This window comes from Anas platyrhynchos, chromosome Z (genome assembly GCF_047663525.1).
Source record: "Anas platyrhynchos isolate ZD024472 breed Pekin duck chromosome Z, IASCAAS_PekinDuck_T2T, whole genome shotgun sequence".
NCBI lineage: Eukaryota > Metazoa > Chordata > Aves > Anseriformes > Anatidae > Anas > Anas platyrhynchos.
In genome coordinates, this window is record NC_092621.1 from 30,953,287 (window position 1) to 30,969,452 (window position 16,166).

The 16,166-nt window shown below is 38.8% G+C and overlaps 1 protein-coding gene across 8 annotated transcripts in view; it reads left to right on the forward strand.

Annotated features, from left to right (window-relative positions):
- Nucleotides 1-16,166, forward strand: part of KDM4C (lysine demethylase 4C) — a 275,814-nt gene that overhangs the window by 167,561 nt on the left and 92,087 nt on the right. For 4 of the 8 annotated variants that reach the window (XR_011805754.1, XM_038170513.2, XM_072030961.1 and 1 more), the window contains 3 exons: nt 6,919-7,100; nt 7,894-8,128; nt 9,718-9,794. Coding sequence is in view for 7 of the 8 variants with exons in the window: in XM_038170513.2 (XP_038026441.1) it covers nt 6,919-7,100; nt 7,894-8,128; nt 9,718-9,794 (494 nt within the window). In the remaining variant the exon portion in view is untranslated. Of the gene's footprint in view, nt 1-6,918; nt 7,101-7,893; nt 8,129-9,717; nt 9,795-14,342; nt 14,767-16,166 lie in introns of those variants that run through there. The other 4 variants (XM_038170517.2, XM_038170514.2, XM_038170518.2 and 1 more) reach the window with 4 other exon arrangements.

A 16,166-nucleotide genomic window follows, 5' to 3' on the forward strand; every position in this document is an offset into this window, starting at 1 on the left:
TTGTAAGAGTATTTCCAGCTTTTCTCCTGGCCTTTGCATTCTTTTCATTCCCTCAGTCTGGAAAGGATTTGTAAAAAAATTTCAAGGGAGAACAGGAATGGTGGAGTTTATTGGTAGTAGAGATGTAAATATTGATCTCATTAAAGCAGAACCAATACAGTGTTGAACATATCAGTGTACTGTAGGCAGTGGTAAACCGGAGAACAGTGTAAGAGAAGTAGAACTGTCATTCTAGAATTGGTTCCACGATTAAAAAACTGAAGATAAATTTTGTCTCAAAAGTACCATAATAGGCTGATGTTCAGGGTGAAGACTTCAATGCCCATGGAAGAATCATTCAACAATGATAAGGAGTGGTGCAATCACACAATACCAGAACATCCCAAGTTGGAAGGGACTCATAAGGATTATGCAGTCCAACTCCTGACTCCACACAGGACTACCTAAAAATCAGATCATATGTCTAAGAGTGTTGTTCAAATGCTTCTTGAACTTCATCCGGCTTGGTGCCATGACCACTTACTTCCCTGGGGAGCCTGTCCCAGTGCCCGACCACCCTCTCAATGAAGAATCTTTTCCTACCCCCAGCCTGACCCTCCCCTGTGCCAGCTCCATGCTCTTCCCTCGGGTCCTGTCACTGTCCCCAGAGAGCAGAGCTCAGTGCCTGCCCCTCTTCTCCTCTTGTGAGGAAGTTAAAAGCTGCAATGAGGTTGCCCCTCAATATCCTCTAGGCTGAACAAACTAAGTGATTTCAGCCTCTCCTGTGTCCATGTCTCATGTGTCTTCCTGGTTAGACCTTCCTTCATCCTTGTTGCCCTTGTTTGGACACTGTCCTTCAATGTCCTTATATTGTGGCATCCAAAACTGCACACAGTACTGCACCATCAGCCTACTGTTCACACTATATAGTAAGAACATAGAACTTGTCAAGCTGTATGCCAGTCCTTTTTTTACCAGAAGGATGTTGTCATAGACAGTAACAAAGGCTTTGCTGAAATTCAAAAAGATCGCGTCTGCTTGGCTTCCATTGGTCAACTAGATGGGTAGTCATAGAATTGTAGAATCACAGAATGGCTCAAGTTCCAAGGATCCTTCAAAGGATCATCTAGTTCCACCCTCCCACCTGTAGGTAGGGATGCCACAGATGAGATCAGGTTGGTCAAGGTTCCATCCAGGCTGGCCTCGAACACCTCCAGGGATGGGGCATCCACAACTTCTCTGGGCAACCTGTACCAGTGCCTTACTGCCCTTACAGTGTAGAATTTTAATCTTAATATCTAGTCTTTCAGTTTAAGAATGTTTCCCCTTGTCCTGTCATTATCTACCTGAGTAAAGAGTCGTCCTCCATCTTTTTTATAAGACCCCTTTATGTATAGAAATATCTAAATCGGGTCTCCCCAGAGCCTTCTCTCCTCCAGGCTGAACATCCCCAGCTTTCTCTGTCTTTATTCATAGGAAAGGTGCTCCAGCCATCTCAAAATCTTTGCAGCCCTTCTCTGGACTTACTCTAACATGTTCACATCTTTGTTGTGCTGGAGGCCCCAAACCTGGATGCAGTACTCCAGGTGGGGGCTCACAAGGGCAGAATAGAGGAGGACAGTTACCTCCCTGCAACTCTGTTGATGCAGCCCATAATGCAGTTGGCCTTCTTGGCTGCAAGAGTGCACTGCTGGCTCATGTTGAGCCTTTCCTCCACCAGAACCCCTAAGTCTGTCCCCTCAGGGCTGCTCTCAAAGAGTTGTTCTCCCATTCTGTACTCCTGTCTGGGATTGCCCCAACCCAGGTGCAGCACCTTACACCTGGACTTGTTGAACTGACTGTGATTCACGTGGGCCCACTTTTTCAGCCTGTCCAAGTCCCTTTGAATGCTATCTCTTCCTTCTGTTGTATCAACTGCACCACTCAGCTTGGTGTCATCTGCGAACTTGCTGAGGGTGCACACAAACCCTTTGTCTATGTCATTGATGAAGATATTGAAAAGCACTGGTCCCAAGACAGACCCCTGAGGAACACTGCTCGCCACAGGTCTCCCCCTGGACATAAAACCATTGATCATTGCTTATTGGGTGCAGCCATCGAGCCAATTATTTATCCAGTGGATGGTTCACCCTTCAAATCCATATCTTTCCAATTTAGAGATCAGGATGTCCTATGGGATTGTTTCAAAAGCCTTACAGAAGTCAAGTAGATGATAACAGTCAGTCTTCCCTTGTTGACTGATGCAGTTACTCTATCACAGAAGGCCACCAGATGGGTCAGGCATAATTTACTGTTGGTGAAGCCATGCTGGCTGTCCCAGATCACCTCCTTGTCCTGCATGTGCCTTAGCATTGTCTCCAGGAGGATTTGTTCCATAATCTTACCAGGCACGGAGGTGAGACTCACTGATGTGTAGTTCCCCATGCCTTACTTTCTACCCTTTTTAAAAATGGGAGTGATGTTTCCCTTTTTCGAGTCACTGGGGTGACTGCCATGATTTTTCAGAAATAATGAAGGGTGGCTTGGTGACTACATCAGCCAATTCCCTCAGGACCCTGGGATGCAAGTCGTTAGGGCCCGTAGACTTGAAGTTGTAAAATTGCATCAGGAGGTCCTGAATCTGCTCTTCACTTACTGTGGGGTCCTCTGCTTCCCCAGCCCCCACCTAGAGGTTTGGGGACACGAGATGTGGGAAGCCTGACTGGCAGCGAAGACCAAGACAAAGAAGTTGTTACGTACCTCAGCCTCCTCCAAGTCTGTCGTTACCTGTTCTCTGTCTTCATTTGTCTGAGGCGCTTCACTTAGTCTTTCTTTTGCAGCCAGTGTACCTGTAGAACCCCTTCTTGTTACTCTTTGCATCCCTCAACGAGTTTAGTTCTGTCAGTGCTTTGGCTCTCCTGATCCCATCCCAGCACTGGGACAGCATTTCTGTACTCTTCCCAGGGCACATGGCCCTGTTTTCACTGTCTGTGCGTTTCCTTCTGCCTAAGTTTGACTAGCACGTCCTTACTCAACCAAGCTGGTTTTGTACCTTCCCTGCTTGATTTATTGCATATGGGAATAGAGAGCTCATGCTCTCCAAGGAAAATATCCTTAAAGAATTGCCACCTCTCATCCGATCCTGTGTGCCTAAGGGCTGTGTCCCATGGGATCTCATCCACTAATTCTTTGAACAGCTGGAAGTTTTCTCTTCTGAAGTTCAGGGTCCTGACTTAGCTCTTAGCTGGGCCTATATCCCTCAAGATCACAAACTCAGTCAGGGTGTTTTCACTGCAGCCCAGGCTTCTTCCAATCTTAACCTCTTCAATGAGCTCTTCATTTCCTTTGTCTTAAAAGCAAATTAAGTTAGTTAAACAGGACTTTCCTCTTATGAACCCTTGCTGGCTTTGATCAATGACTGTGTTGTCTTTCAAGTGTTTTTCAGTAACTCCCAGAATAATTTCCATAATTTTCCAGGCATTGAAGTGAGACTGACGGGTTTGCAATTACCAGGCTATTCTTTCTTACCCTTCCTGAGAACAGGAACAACGTCTGCCAGCTTTCAGTCATAGAATCACAGAAACATTGAATGGCTTGTGTGGGAAAGGACCTTAAAGATCATCTAGTTGCAATCCCACTGCCATAGGCAGGGATGTCATCCACCAGATCAGGTTGCCCAGGGCCGCATCCAGCCCTGGGCAACCCTTGAACATCTCCAGGGATGGGGCGGGGCATCCACTACAGTTAACTGGGACCACTGCAGATTCCCAAGACTGTTGAAAAATAACAGAGATGTCTCATGATGACATCAGCCAGCTCTAATTACCCTAGGATGAATCTCATTGGGCCCTGCAGACTTACGGACATTCAGCTGCAGCAGCAAAACTTGCACAGGTTTGGATTTTGCTAGGAGTTTATCATTCCAACAGTCATGAGATGGAAAGATTTCAGATCCAAAGTGCACAATAGATATAGAATATGTAAGTTACACACCCTCTCAATAAATTGTATATTCCTCTCTGTTACCTGGACTGATCAAGCCCTGAATTCACTGTGAGGTCACAAGAATGATGAAAATATTTAAAATAATGGCAATATAAGCTCCTAAAAGGAAATGGTGCCAAAGAACAAATTTGGTGAAAAAAGTTAGCAAAAACAAAGCCACATTTGAGACCATTCTGTGAGGAAAAAATAAATAGATAATAATGGAACTAGAGGCAGAGATTTCACATCTGTTTGCTTTACAGATCTGGAAAATTTCAAGTAACAGAAGAAGTGTGATTGGACTTTACTAAGCTCTTAGATTTTTTTTTTTTAAAGTCTTTAAATTAAAAAGAAAAAGGAAAAAAAATAATTCAGAAAACTAAAAAAGTGATCCTGGCATTTTATATTTCATATCCTACTTATGTTTGGCTATTTCTTCATTGCTATTCTTTTGCAGCTGCATTATCCAGAAGAAAAAACTGCTGCTGAATATTGACTTAGTGACAGCTTTTTTTTTTTTCAGACATTTTGCATTTTCCTTCTATATGGATTATTGGTAAATGTTTATTGAATTGACATGAGTTCTTCTGAGAAACTATATAAAATGGAATAAAATTCACATTCAGGATATATTAATTACTTTTTTGAAACATTGAGCTTGCTTGTATATAGATACCATAATTCCAATTTTTTCAATGCTGATAGAAATGCTATAAACTTTATAGTGCTTTTGTAGCAACTTATGACAATTTATCATAGGAGGAGACCCATAAAGCTTCTGTTTTTTTGTTCTTGTTTTTTTTTTTAAATGGATGGAGGCAGCCATGGGATGAAAGAATGTGATGATTCAGCTTAATGTTCTTCACTGAATATTTCTGTTGTTGGAACTTTCTGCTTCTGCAATAAACATGTTTTCTTAAATACAGTATTAGAAATAGACTGCATACTTTAGACCTTTTTTGTTATCTGAGAGTTCTGTTCGATGACTTTTCAATATTCTTTGCCATTTTGCCTTCCACATTCACACAATTTTCTTCTGTTCTAATTGCACCTGTGTGTCTTCTCATTGATTGAAGATCACTGCCCGCTTGAATGAACAGAACCACAGATCTGATCATTAATCAGAGTACGTATATAAGGACACAATTTGGGGGGGGAAGCTTTAAATTTCCTGTCAGGAATGCTTTCCACAATGAAAAAATACTTCCCTCCTCATAATCCGTATATTTTGCAGGTAGGGTCACTAGATAGCATGTGAAGGTCCCTTGAGGTTTCCAAACAGCTTAAATATGTGATTAAGCTGAAATTCTGGTGTTGACTCAGTCATTAATAATTATGCTATTGATTTCTTTGGCGCAAGGCTTTACACTTGGTCTCCATTCCCAGGATTCCTTTTTCCATGTCTTTCTCAACAGCAAATGACTATTAGATTATGCCTATTGGGTAAACTCTTTAAGCATCAACAGGATTTTTACTCTCCAACTTCTCTAGAGGCTTTCATAGTCAACTTTATGAATGAGCGCTACGCAGACACACAGCTCATAAATAAACTTCTAAAACATCTAGAACAGATCACTAGTATTATAAAACAATTTTTTCTTGCAATGCACTACAGCATGCACTGTACCTGTCAGTCCAGCTATATAATAGATCTGATTGTTCCACATTATTTACAGATTATAACTTTTGTTTTGGAAAACGAGTGACAAATTACACAAAAAAAATGAGAGGTGCTGTTTGTGTGAAAAGAGTGATATTTCTGGTTCAGCATGGCTAGATACATTTTGACTGGGAGGAGCTTAAAGTACATGGCCAGATAGGTGGTGGCGTAGAGGTTGGAGGCATTAAGGAGTGGAGACAGAGACTTTAAAGCTGTGGATGAGTGTGAATAGAAATTCTAAATAGAAGAGCTACTGAAATGCTTTTGAATACTTTCTGTTGACCAGTCAGCTTATGACCTAGTTGTCGAAGTGCTTTTTTGTGTGCTTGTCATGATGCATAATTCCTTTAGACTTTGTATTCATTCTCAGATTTTCTTTATAGTTGTTTGATTTCATTGTTAATGAACATGACAAATTCAATATTGTTTGTCTCTGTTCCAAAAAGCCAATATAACCAATTGTTTGCTGTCCTGGTTTCAGTTAGGACAGAGTTAATTTTCTTCCTAGTAGCTGGTAGGGTGCTGTGTTTTGGATAGGGATGAGAAGAGTGCTGATAACATGCTGATGTTTTAATTGTTGCAGAGCAGTGCTCACACCAAGGCAAGGACGTTTCAGCTTCTCACTGTCTCGCCAGCAGGCAGGCTGAGGGTGCAGCAAGAGCTGGGAGGGGAGAGACCCAAGACAGCTGACCCAAACTAGCCAAAGGGGTATTCCATACCATCTGACGTCATGTTAAAGAATATATAGGGGTGGCTAGCAGGGGTGGGATGGCCAGACTGCTCGGAGTTAGGCTGGGCATAGGTCAGCAGGTGGTGAGCAATTGCCTTGTGCATCACTTGTTTCGTACACATTATTAGTAGTAGTACTATTATCATCATTATTGTTATTATTATTTTTCTGTCTTAATAAACCGTCTCTATCTCAGCTCGCAGGCTTCACTTTCCCATTTCTCTCCCCCATCCCAGAGAGGGAGGGGGGAGGGTGAGCAAACAGCTGTGTGGTGTGTAGCTGCTGGCCCGGTTAAACCACAGCATTTGCTTTCATGGAGTCACAGACTAGTTGAGGTTGTAAGGGACCTCTGCAGGTCATCTGATCCAATCCCTCTGCTCAAGGAGGAACACTTCGAACAGGTTGCCCAGGACCCTGTCCGCGTGGCTTTTTAGCTTTTCAAGGAGGAAGACTCCAGCACCTTTCCGGGCAAACTGCTCTGGTGCTCCACCACCTTCACAGTAAAGAAATATTTCCTGATGTTCAGGCAGAACTTCCTGTTTTCCAGTTTCTGCCAATTGCCTCTTGTTCTGATTTTTTCTTTAAGAACTGCCTGAAACAACTGTAATGGAAGAGGATGTTCACGAGACAGAGACATGGGCTAGGCCTCTGATCTCCCTTTGGCAGACGAGAGTACCTAATTTCAGTGCTGAAAAAGAATACAATGCAGCTTGTGCAAAAAAGGAACCTCACTGTGCCATTTGCACTCTTCTCATGCCATACTATAAGGTAAGCAAGATCCTTAGACTTCTACCTCTGAGTAGCATGTGAGATATCTGCCCAGCTACAGCATTTACAGTAAATAAGTAGCAAATTAGGAATCAGATAAAATTATGCATTTGGTTTGTATGAAAAGTAAATTAACTCAATATCATTAAAATTAGTACTGATACTCTATCTACCTGCATTCATCCTTGGTTGCAGACAGTTTGGTGCTTATGTAGAGAAAAGTTACACTTTTGAAGGTGATGAATCCACACAGGTTTGCATCTTTTAGCTACTTTCTTATATGTCAAATGTTTTTCATCAGAGCCTTTTCCTCATCTCCTTTCTGCAGTGTTGAAAAAATAACTTTTCACGGTACTTCTTAGGAATAGTATTCTCATAGAAACATTCTAATGCAATGTACTGTTCAATATCGGCATATGGAATTTGTGTCAAACAGCAACTAAAAATACTGATACAGTTCCCTAGTACTAATTCTGAAACTATTAAATAGGAAGCCCAACTGCGTGGGAACTGGAAAAAATATTTGCACTGGACCCAGGTAGAAGACTTAAAGGGAGTCAGTTGTACAATATCATTGAATGTGGTTGCAATAACGTTAATTTGCAGATTGAGTGCTTTTTTAGATTTCATACTTATTTGAATAATTAAGGAACTATGGAATGATTGTGATAGATACCCATAAGCAGTTGATTTTTTAATAAAACATTGTTAATGGGGAGCTGGGGGAGGAGGTCATTTTATCATCATCAAAAGGAGCAGTAAGACAGACTTTTTTTTTTTAACTTAAATATAGATTTTGTTTATTTTCCAGCCAGACAATCATGCAGAAGAAGGTTCCACTTACAGGGAAACAAACTCAGAAGAAATATTGATGAATGAAAATGAAAAATCTAAACCTCTTATTCCAGAGATGTGTTTTATTTATAGTGAAGAAAACACTGAAAACTATCCATCAAATGCCTTTATTGAAGAAGATGGAACAAGTCTTCTGATTTCATGTGCAAAGTGTTGTGTTCGAGTTCATGCAAGTAAATAAATTAATTGCTCAGTTAGCAGCAGTGTAATTTCAAATTGTTTTATTGATAAATGATAGTTAATGAGATTTCTGTTATGTCTAAGTAAGTACTGGGAAAACATTTCCATAATTAATGCTCGAGAACTCTGGCTACATTTTTTTAACCTGTATTCTATTATATGTTAATGGTTGCCGTGAAAATATCAAAGAGTTAACTTCCCTGTAAACCATCATAACCTTGGGGAGCACAGACTTCTAATTTTTCTTTCAACTCAGAGTGGTAAAATTCCTCTTTTACTCATCATTTTAAAGCACTGCATAATATTGATATATTCTTATTAAGTAGTAAGGGTGAAATAATGCTATTTGAGGGCTTGCAAATACTGCTATTGACTTGAGGTATGCAGTAATTTCCTCCACCTTGCATTTTTTTATTTCAAGTAACTGATGAATGCATGAACATTCAGCAGTATCTTCTATAGACAGTAGGGCTTATAAAGTAAAATAAAATCCTTACTTCCAAGTAAAATCCTTACATGGAAGTGTGGTGTAATTGCATAGAATGAATGTCAGTACATTGATTCAAATTGTACTATGTTACTGCAGGAAGAGTTGATGACTTGCTATTGAACTCAGAAAGTAATAAATACTCTGTATATATATATTTATTTTATTTTATTTTTTTTTTTAAGTTTTGGGAAGTGCGTGTATATACACATACATATATGGAATGTGTGTTTGTGTATACACATATGTATATGGCATTTGTGCGTACTTACATATACGGAATAGCAGTAAGCCTAGCATTAGGAAAGTCTCCTTGGTCACAGGGTCACAGTTTATGTTTGACTAGTGTTTGTACACAGTTGAATTGTATAACATCATAGACAGAAAGGCGGAATATATTACTCTGGGAGTATTGGTTGATAGTCGGCTGAATATGAGCCAGCAGTGTGCTCAGGTGGCCAACAGCATCCTGGCTTGTATAAGAAGCAGTGTGGCCAGCAGGACTAGGGAAGTGGTTGTTCCCCTGTACTCAGCTCTGGTAAGGCCGCACCTCGAGTACTGTGTTCAGTTTTGGGCCCCTCACTACAAGAAGGACATCGAGGTGCTCGAGCGAGTCCAGAGAAGGGCAGTGAAGCTGGTGAGGGGTCTGGAGACCAAGTCCTACGAGGAGCGGCTGAGGGAGCTGGGCTTGTTCAGCCTGGAGAAGAGGAGGCTCAGGGGCGACCTTATGGCTCTGTATAAGTACATTAAAGGAGGCTGTACTGAGGTGGGGATTGGTCTATTCTTCCACGTGCCAGGTGACAGGATGAGGGGGTATGGGCTAAAGTTGCGCCAGGGAAGCTTCAGATTGGATGTTAGGAAAAGCTTCTTTATTGAAAGGGCTGTTAGGCACTGGAACAGGCTGCCCAGGGAAGTGGTTGAGTCACCATCCGTGGAGGTCTTTAAAAGACGTTTAGATGTAGAGCTTAGTGATATGGCTTAGTGGAGGACTTGTTAGTGTTAGGTCAGAGGTTGGACTAGGTGATCTTGGAGATCTCTTCCAACCTAGACAATTCTGTGTGTTTCTGTGTACTCAAATTAAGTCTCTTATTCTAGGTTGCTACGGTGTTCCTTCTCATGAAATCCATAACGAATGGTTGTGTTCGCGATGCAGAAAAGAAGCCTGGACAGCCGTAAGTTTTATAATTTGCTTGGTTATCTAAAACATAACAGATCCAAAAAAAAAAAAAAAGGAAAAAAAAAAATAATGCAAAAACACATGCATTATTCCATACGGAATGTAGCTTTTGCGTATGTTTTTTACTTAACGCACTTTTGCTGAGAAAAAATTATCTGCAAAATATTATTAGATTTCAATGTAAAATGTAACTCCATTGAGAGAGACAAACTTGGAGAAGGTCTACACACAGGAAAAAGGGCTTGGCTCACAGAATATAGATGTAAAACCTTGTTCAGTGAAATAACTGAAAATTTAAATGCACGTGAGAGAGAGAAAATGAGATTTGCTCAAAATATTTTAGACTTTTGGTTATGTATGTGTGGGCAGCTGGAGAATAGAGAAAGGGAAAGAGAATAATATATTACATTCAAGAATGAAATTGTTCTTTTACAGCATTTGGCTTTACTATGCTGTATAGTCAGAGAAAGGTTTCACTTTTGAAGCCCCTAAATGACTATTGTTTGATATTAAAAGCAGTATGCAGTAGTTTTATATAGTCAGGAATAAATAGAAAAGTAGTTAATAAAATCTCTAAACATACATTCATTTAAAAAACAACCAGTTTAAATTCTTATGTTTCACCAACATTCATCTGTCAGCTGCACTGGTAAGTCAGATAATACTTATTTTCTTTAAAACAACTTAAGGAAATGTGGTAATCAGTTTTGATGTCAGCACAGCTTTTTTTCATTCAATTATTGAATTAAAAGCAGATATTTCAAGTGCTTTAAAAATGTAAATCCTTATATGACATGATAAAATTTTGAGATATTTTGAAGAAGATATGAGGATTCAAACTACTGGAAAATGTGATATCACTTTGTCAAACATCAAAGTGAAAGTAGCAATAAATGTAAAACCTTTGAATTTCTAGACTCTCAACTTTTTAAGGTTCATTTGTAAATGCTAAGGAAACAACAATGTTAAGGAAACAAAAAAGAAACTGATGCTTTTACTGCAGATGTTACCTAAGCTGGGAAAAATAAAACAAAATAGTGACTTACAATCGCTCATTACAAAAATATAGTCCATAAATAATGTTTAGCCCTGTTTTCTCAGTGAATAGTTATTAAAATACTTATTGAATCAATTTCTATCTCTGTAATGTGTTTTCATCTTAGAAGTCAAGGCTTTCTTACTAGGTAAAATCCAATTTTCATCTTGCGTAGGTAATCAGAAAACCTTGTTATAGCTTTCTTATCAGACAATTGTGAGTTTCAGGATCTCAGGAACTGCTTTTCTAACTATTGTTCTAGTCAGGAGAAGGTCAAGGGGGAAAGAAAGAAGTCTTTCCTAGCAAATGAAAGGTTGTTGTTAACACGGTGTCTAATTATCAGATAAGCAGGGTTACGCAGCCCCACTCTTCTATCAGAAAGTTGTGTTAATTTCCTTTTGGGGAGAACAGGCCTGTGATAAATAACAGAATTTTAAGTAGAACATCCATTTTCATGAGATCTCTTGTATGAGAGCAATAGGATAACTGTTTTTGTTAAAAACTGAAAAATTTAGAACATTAGCTTGGACCCTGATGCTAATTACCATAGAACAGTAACACATTTGTAGGGAAGTTTGAAGAAATCTTTGTCTGTCAAGTGCATGTTCATCAAAAGTCACTGAAAAAAATTAAAACAAAATTCAGTCCTATAATTTGTTAATGCTTGTTGTAGATAGGATTCTAAAATTGTTCTGGTACTTTAAGGTTATTTTGCAAATCTTCTTGAAGTGAAGAGGACAATCAGATAGCACAACAGTGTGGAATATAAGAACAAATATGGATAATTACTGACATTATCGTGACATTACTGATAATTATTTCTAAACATTGGACAGTAACAGAGTACAAAGCATATGTATTTAAAGAAAAAACACCTGATATTTTTTTGCCGTGACAGCTTCTGTAAATAGTGAACAAACAAAAGATTTGGTGCATCCAAACTTTCCGATTAGGTTAATGCTGTAAATTCTGATACTCAAGCCACGTAAGAGAGATGGTCTAGGTCAGTTGCTGCCAAACATGCATGTAGGAATATAGATCTGTTTTCAGCCCTCAGTATCTCAAGCCACCAGCCATCATTTTCATGATGACTCTTTTCATGACTCTTAACTTAAGTCATTGAAAGGGTGATAAAATTCTGTGCAACATTTGCTGATAACTCTTCATGTCCTTTTGGAACTTAATTGGTAATCTAGAGTGGTCTATTTTAAGTAATCTAAGATGATCACATGGGGGATGGGGAAATTTCATGTGGAACTGCCAAGGTGTTAAACTTCTAGGATATGTCAAAGGTTTTTCCGTAACTGTCTATTACTTGTCAAGTAGCATTCAAAATATTTTTTCTTCATTTATTTCAATATTTCAGTGAAACGAAAGGCTCAGTAAAGAACTATTCCTGATGAGTTTTGTACAGGAAGAACCAAGGACCCAAGGCATTTCATAGGCTGAGCTTTACTATTTTGGGTTTGAATGTGCTGTTTTGTGTGGTAGTAATAATATTACAGTATTGAAGAAATAGTGTAAAATAAATTATTTTACAGAATTCAGTGGAGATAGGTACAGTACTTGTAGGTTGTAGGGCACTGGAGCAGGGTCCCCAGGGAAGTTCTTATGGCACCAAGCCAGGTGGACTTCAAGAACCATTTGGACAATGCTAAACTGTATGCAGACATACAGTTTAATTTTTAGGTGAGCCTGTGTGGAGCCAGAAGTTGGACTCTTTGTGGGTCCCTTCCAATTTGGGATACTCCATGATTCTGTACTTACAAGAGTTATCATCTGTGCATATACAAGATGAGAGTGTCTGGCTAGGCAATAGCTCCTGTTGCCATCTGGAGTTTTGACCACTCTGGTCACAATGCTAATGAACGTTATGAGGTCTATAAATCATGAAACATCAGACCAGGATGTTTAAGTTTATATTGGGATTGAAGCCTGGAAAAGATACGGAATAATCTTTTTTTTTCTCTTAATGTTTGATGAGAGACCAGCTGAGGAACTGTGTCTGGCAGTGAACACACATGCTTCAGAAATATTCATTAGACTGAACGGGCTGGAAGAAAACAAGAGATGACATGAATATCTAATTAAAAATATATACATATTTTTAATTCTTTCAATCATTCCTCATAGACAGCAATCATTTGTTAAGGGAGGATTGAAAAAAATTAAGCTTCTTCAGTGTAGCCAGGAGAAAATAGGAAATAAGTAGTAGTGTCATATATACAATTATATGTATACATTAAAGATGAACATAATCAATTGCCATTCCTTCATTTTAGGAACAAAGTGAGTTGTAGCAGCTTTAAACTGTATCAATAGAAGCTTATGTTAATACCATGACATCCTGCACATTTTTCTTTCTAAAAATAGTGAAATACTGGAACACGCTGTAAAGATTTTGTAGAATCTACTCCTTTAAGATTTTTAAATGTTAGACAAACATTTGTCAGGAGTAGTTGAGGAAGAGTTGATCATGGCTAAAGTCAGAAAACCAAAATAGGCACAGGTTACTTTTTTCTATTGATCTCTTATTTCTGTTTGAACAGTATTACTCATTGCAAAGCAGTGTGATTGTAACTATAGTTCTCTTTGGTGAAGAAAATCATCAATTGGATAGACAACTGTATTACTGTAGTTCTGCTTGCATGGAATTCCTTGCTGACATCAGCATGATTAAGAACTGCTGATACTTATTTGGGTCCCATTTGTCATTTTAGCATCAAGCTTCTGTTTCTTCAAAGATCGGACAATACCCTTAGATTATCCTAAGAGTATTCACTTCAAAGCAGTATAGTGCTTTAATCTAATCTTAGCTTCATACTTAAGATAAATGTGGTTTTCCTTTAAGCGGTCTTTTGTGGATGTTTAAAGAAAAAGCAAGTTAATTAAATATACTGCTGCCCAGAGTACTACTTTCCTTTTAAAAAAATATGCAATTAGTGTTAGTCATGCCAACCTGCAGCTGGAAATTTTACACTCCCTTTGAATTATATGCTTATGTTTCTTTCACAAATCAGTTTTTTATTTGTTTATTCTTTTTATATCTGTTGTTACACATATGATGCGTTAATTGTATTTTAAATTGCTGCGTAGCACCACAAGCCTGTCTGGAAGGGGAGAACATAGTTAAAGAAAAGTACTTATTTGCATGACTGTTTTTGATGTAGGGAATACAGAGTGAATATACTTCACATTTCAGCTAAGATAGTTCAGACTTAAAGTTTCTATATGAAACAAAAGCAAAAAAATTGCTCATCTAAATTTGTGTTCAGGGTAAGCATTCCTAAACAGTACAACTGTTGTGGAAGATGTGGAACTGAGATCTGACTCATAATCCCTATAACAGGGATTATATACACACATGTTTTCAAAAATTAAATTCTTGCTTCAGGAAAGTGCACAAAATCATAAGATTTTTTATTATCCAAAAGTATCTGTTTCTTGAAACTCTGACTAATGGAATGTCTGAAATTTGGTTTTCTTCCTTGTCACATTGATTCCTAGAAGGAGGAGATTTAGCTGAGGAAGACCTGTCTGAAGAATTCTTTTCTGGGTAAAGCTTTAAATCCTGGAGGGAAGATTGATTGGAAAGCAAGGAGAAAGAGAAGTTTTGTGTGGTGGAGAATAAAATGGAAGTTATGAAACAAAACAGTGTTACAAATGCTGGTTTAGAGTTCATAAGTCATGTCTTAGGGGGGAGAGTTCCTTCTAATTCCTTTGGTTAAACAATAAAGTGTTGTTGTTAATTTTGTTAAATAATACTTAAACTCCAGGTATTTATGTTAACTTTATAGAAAATCCGTTTTCTACTAGGTTTTATATATTTGTACAATTTTCTAAACAATGAAAGATGAAAGCAGTTACTAAATAATATAAATAAAACTAATACCTAAATGAAACTGTATTTTGTGTGAATCCCAAATAGGAATGCCATTAAAATTTGAAATGGAAAAATGTATTAGTGGACTCAAGTTTTTCAGAGCTAGACATGTCTGTGAGGGAGAATTCCATTTTATATTATCGAGTAAAACTGCATCTGAGATTCAGAAGCATACTGTTTTCTTGCAGTTGCAGCTTCTCTAAGTAGCTGAAATAGTATGCTTTACAATATTTTATTTCAACTTTTTCATCTTCCAGGATGTACTTGGATCCATGATAACATATCTTTATATTCTACTACAGAGTAGGTCCTATTTGATAATGATTATTGACAAAATGGAAGACTGATGCAGAATTCTTCTATGCTAATGGACAAAAAATAGCCATAAATCAATCTCCCAAAACAACAACAAAAAATCAAATAATATTAAATAACTCATCTACATGGCTCTTGGAAGTGTGACTGTATTCATACAAAGTGTCTTGATAGAGAACAAATGCCTCATTAATCTTAAATGCTTCAGCTAAAGAAAGCTAGTGAAGTCAGGATGAATAATGACTGGCATTATAGAGAAGGCAACGTACTGTACAATGTGCAAGGATGTAGTCACCTAGTAGCTATACTACATAAATGTAAGTACCTTTATTTTTTAGAGGACAAAAGGATTTGGGACAGGAAAGAATGAGAAAGGTGAACAAGTAAGGAAACAGGTAAATATGCCTCAGCATCTTATTTTGTAGTAACCTAGCCATTAGTAAGGCTAGACTAGTAAGGGAGATCACAGAATCATAGAATCACAGAATGGTTTGGAACTGACATCACAGATCATCTAATTCCACCCCCCTGCCATGGGCAGGGACACCTCCCACTAGACCAGGTTGCCCCTTGAACACTTCCAAGGATGGGGCATCCACAGCTTCTCTGGGCAGCCTGTGCCAGTGCCTCAACACCCTCGTAGTACAGAATTTCTTCTGAATATCTCATCTAAATCTAACGTTTTTTAGTTTAAAGCCATTACTCCTTGTCCTATCACTATACAACCTGATAAAGAGTACCTCTCCAGCTTTTTGGTAAGCCTCCTTTAGGCACTGGAAGGCTGCTATAAGATCTCCCCAGAGTCTTCTCTTCTTTGTGCTGAACAACCCCAACTCCCTCATCCTGTCTTCACAGGAGAGGTGCTCCAGCCCGTTGATTATTTTCATGGCCCTCCTATAGACTCGTTCTAATACATCCATGTCCTTCTTGTGCTGGGGGCTCCGCAGCTGAACACAGCAGTCCAGATGGGGTCTCACGAGAGCAGAGCAGAGGAGGAGAATCACCTCCCTCGGCCTGCTGGCCACACTTCTTTTGATGCAGCCAAGCATACAGTTGGCTTTCTGGGCTGCAAGCACACACTGCCAGTTCATGTTGAGCTTCTTGTCAACCACCACTCCAAGGTTGTTCGCCTC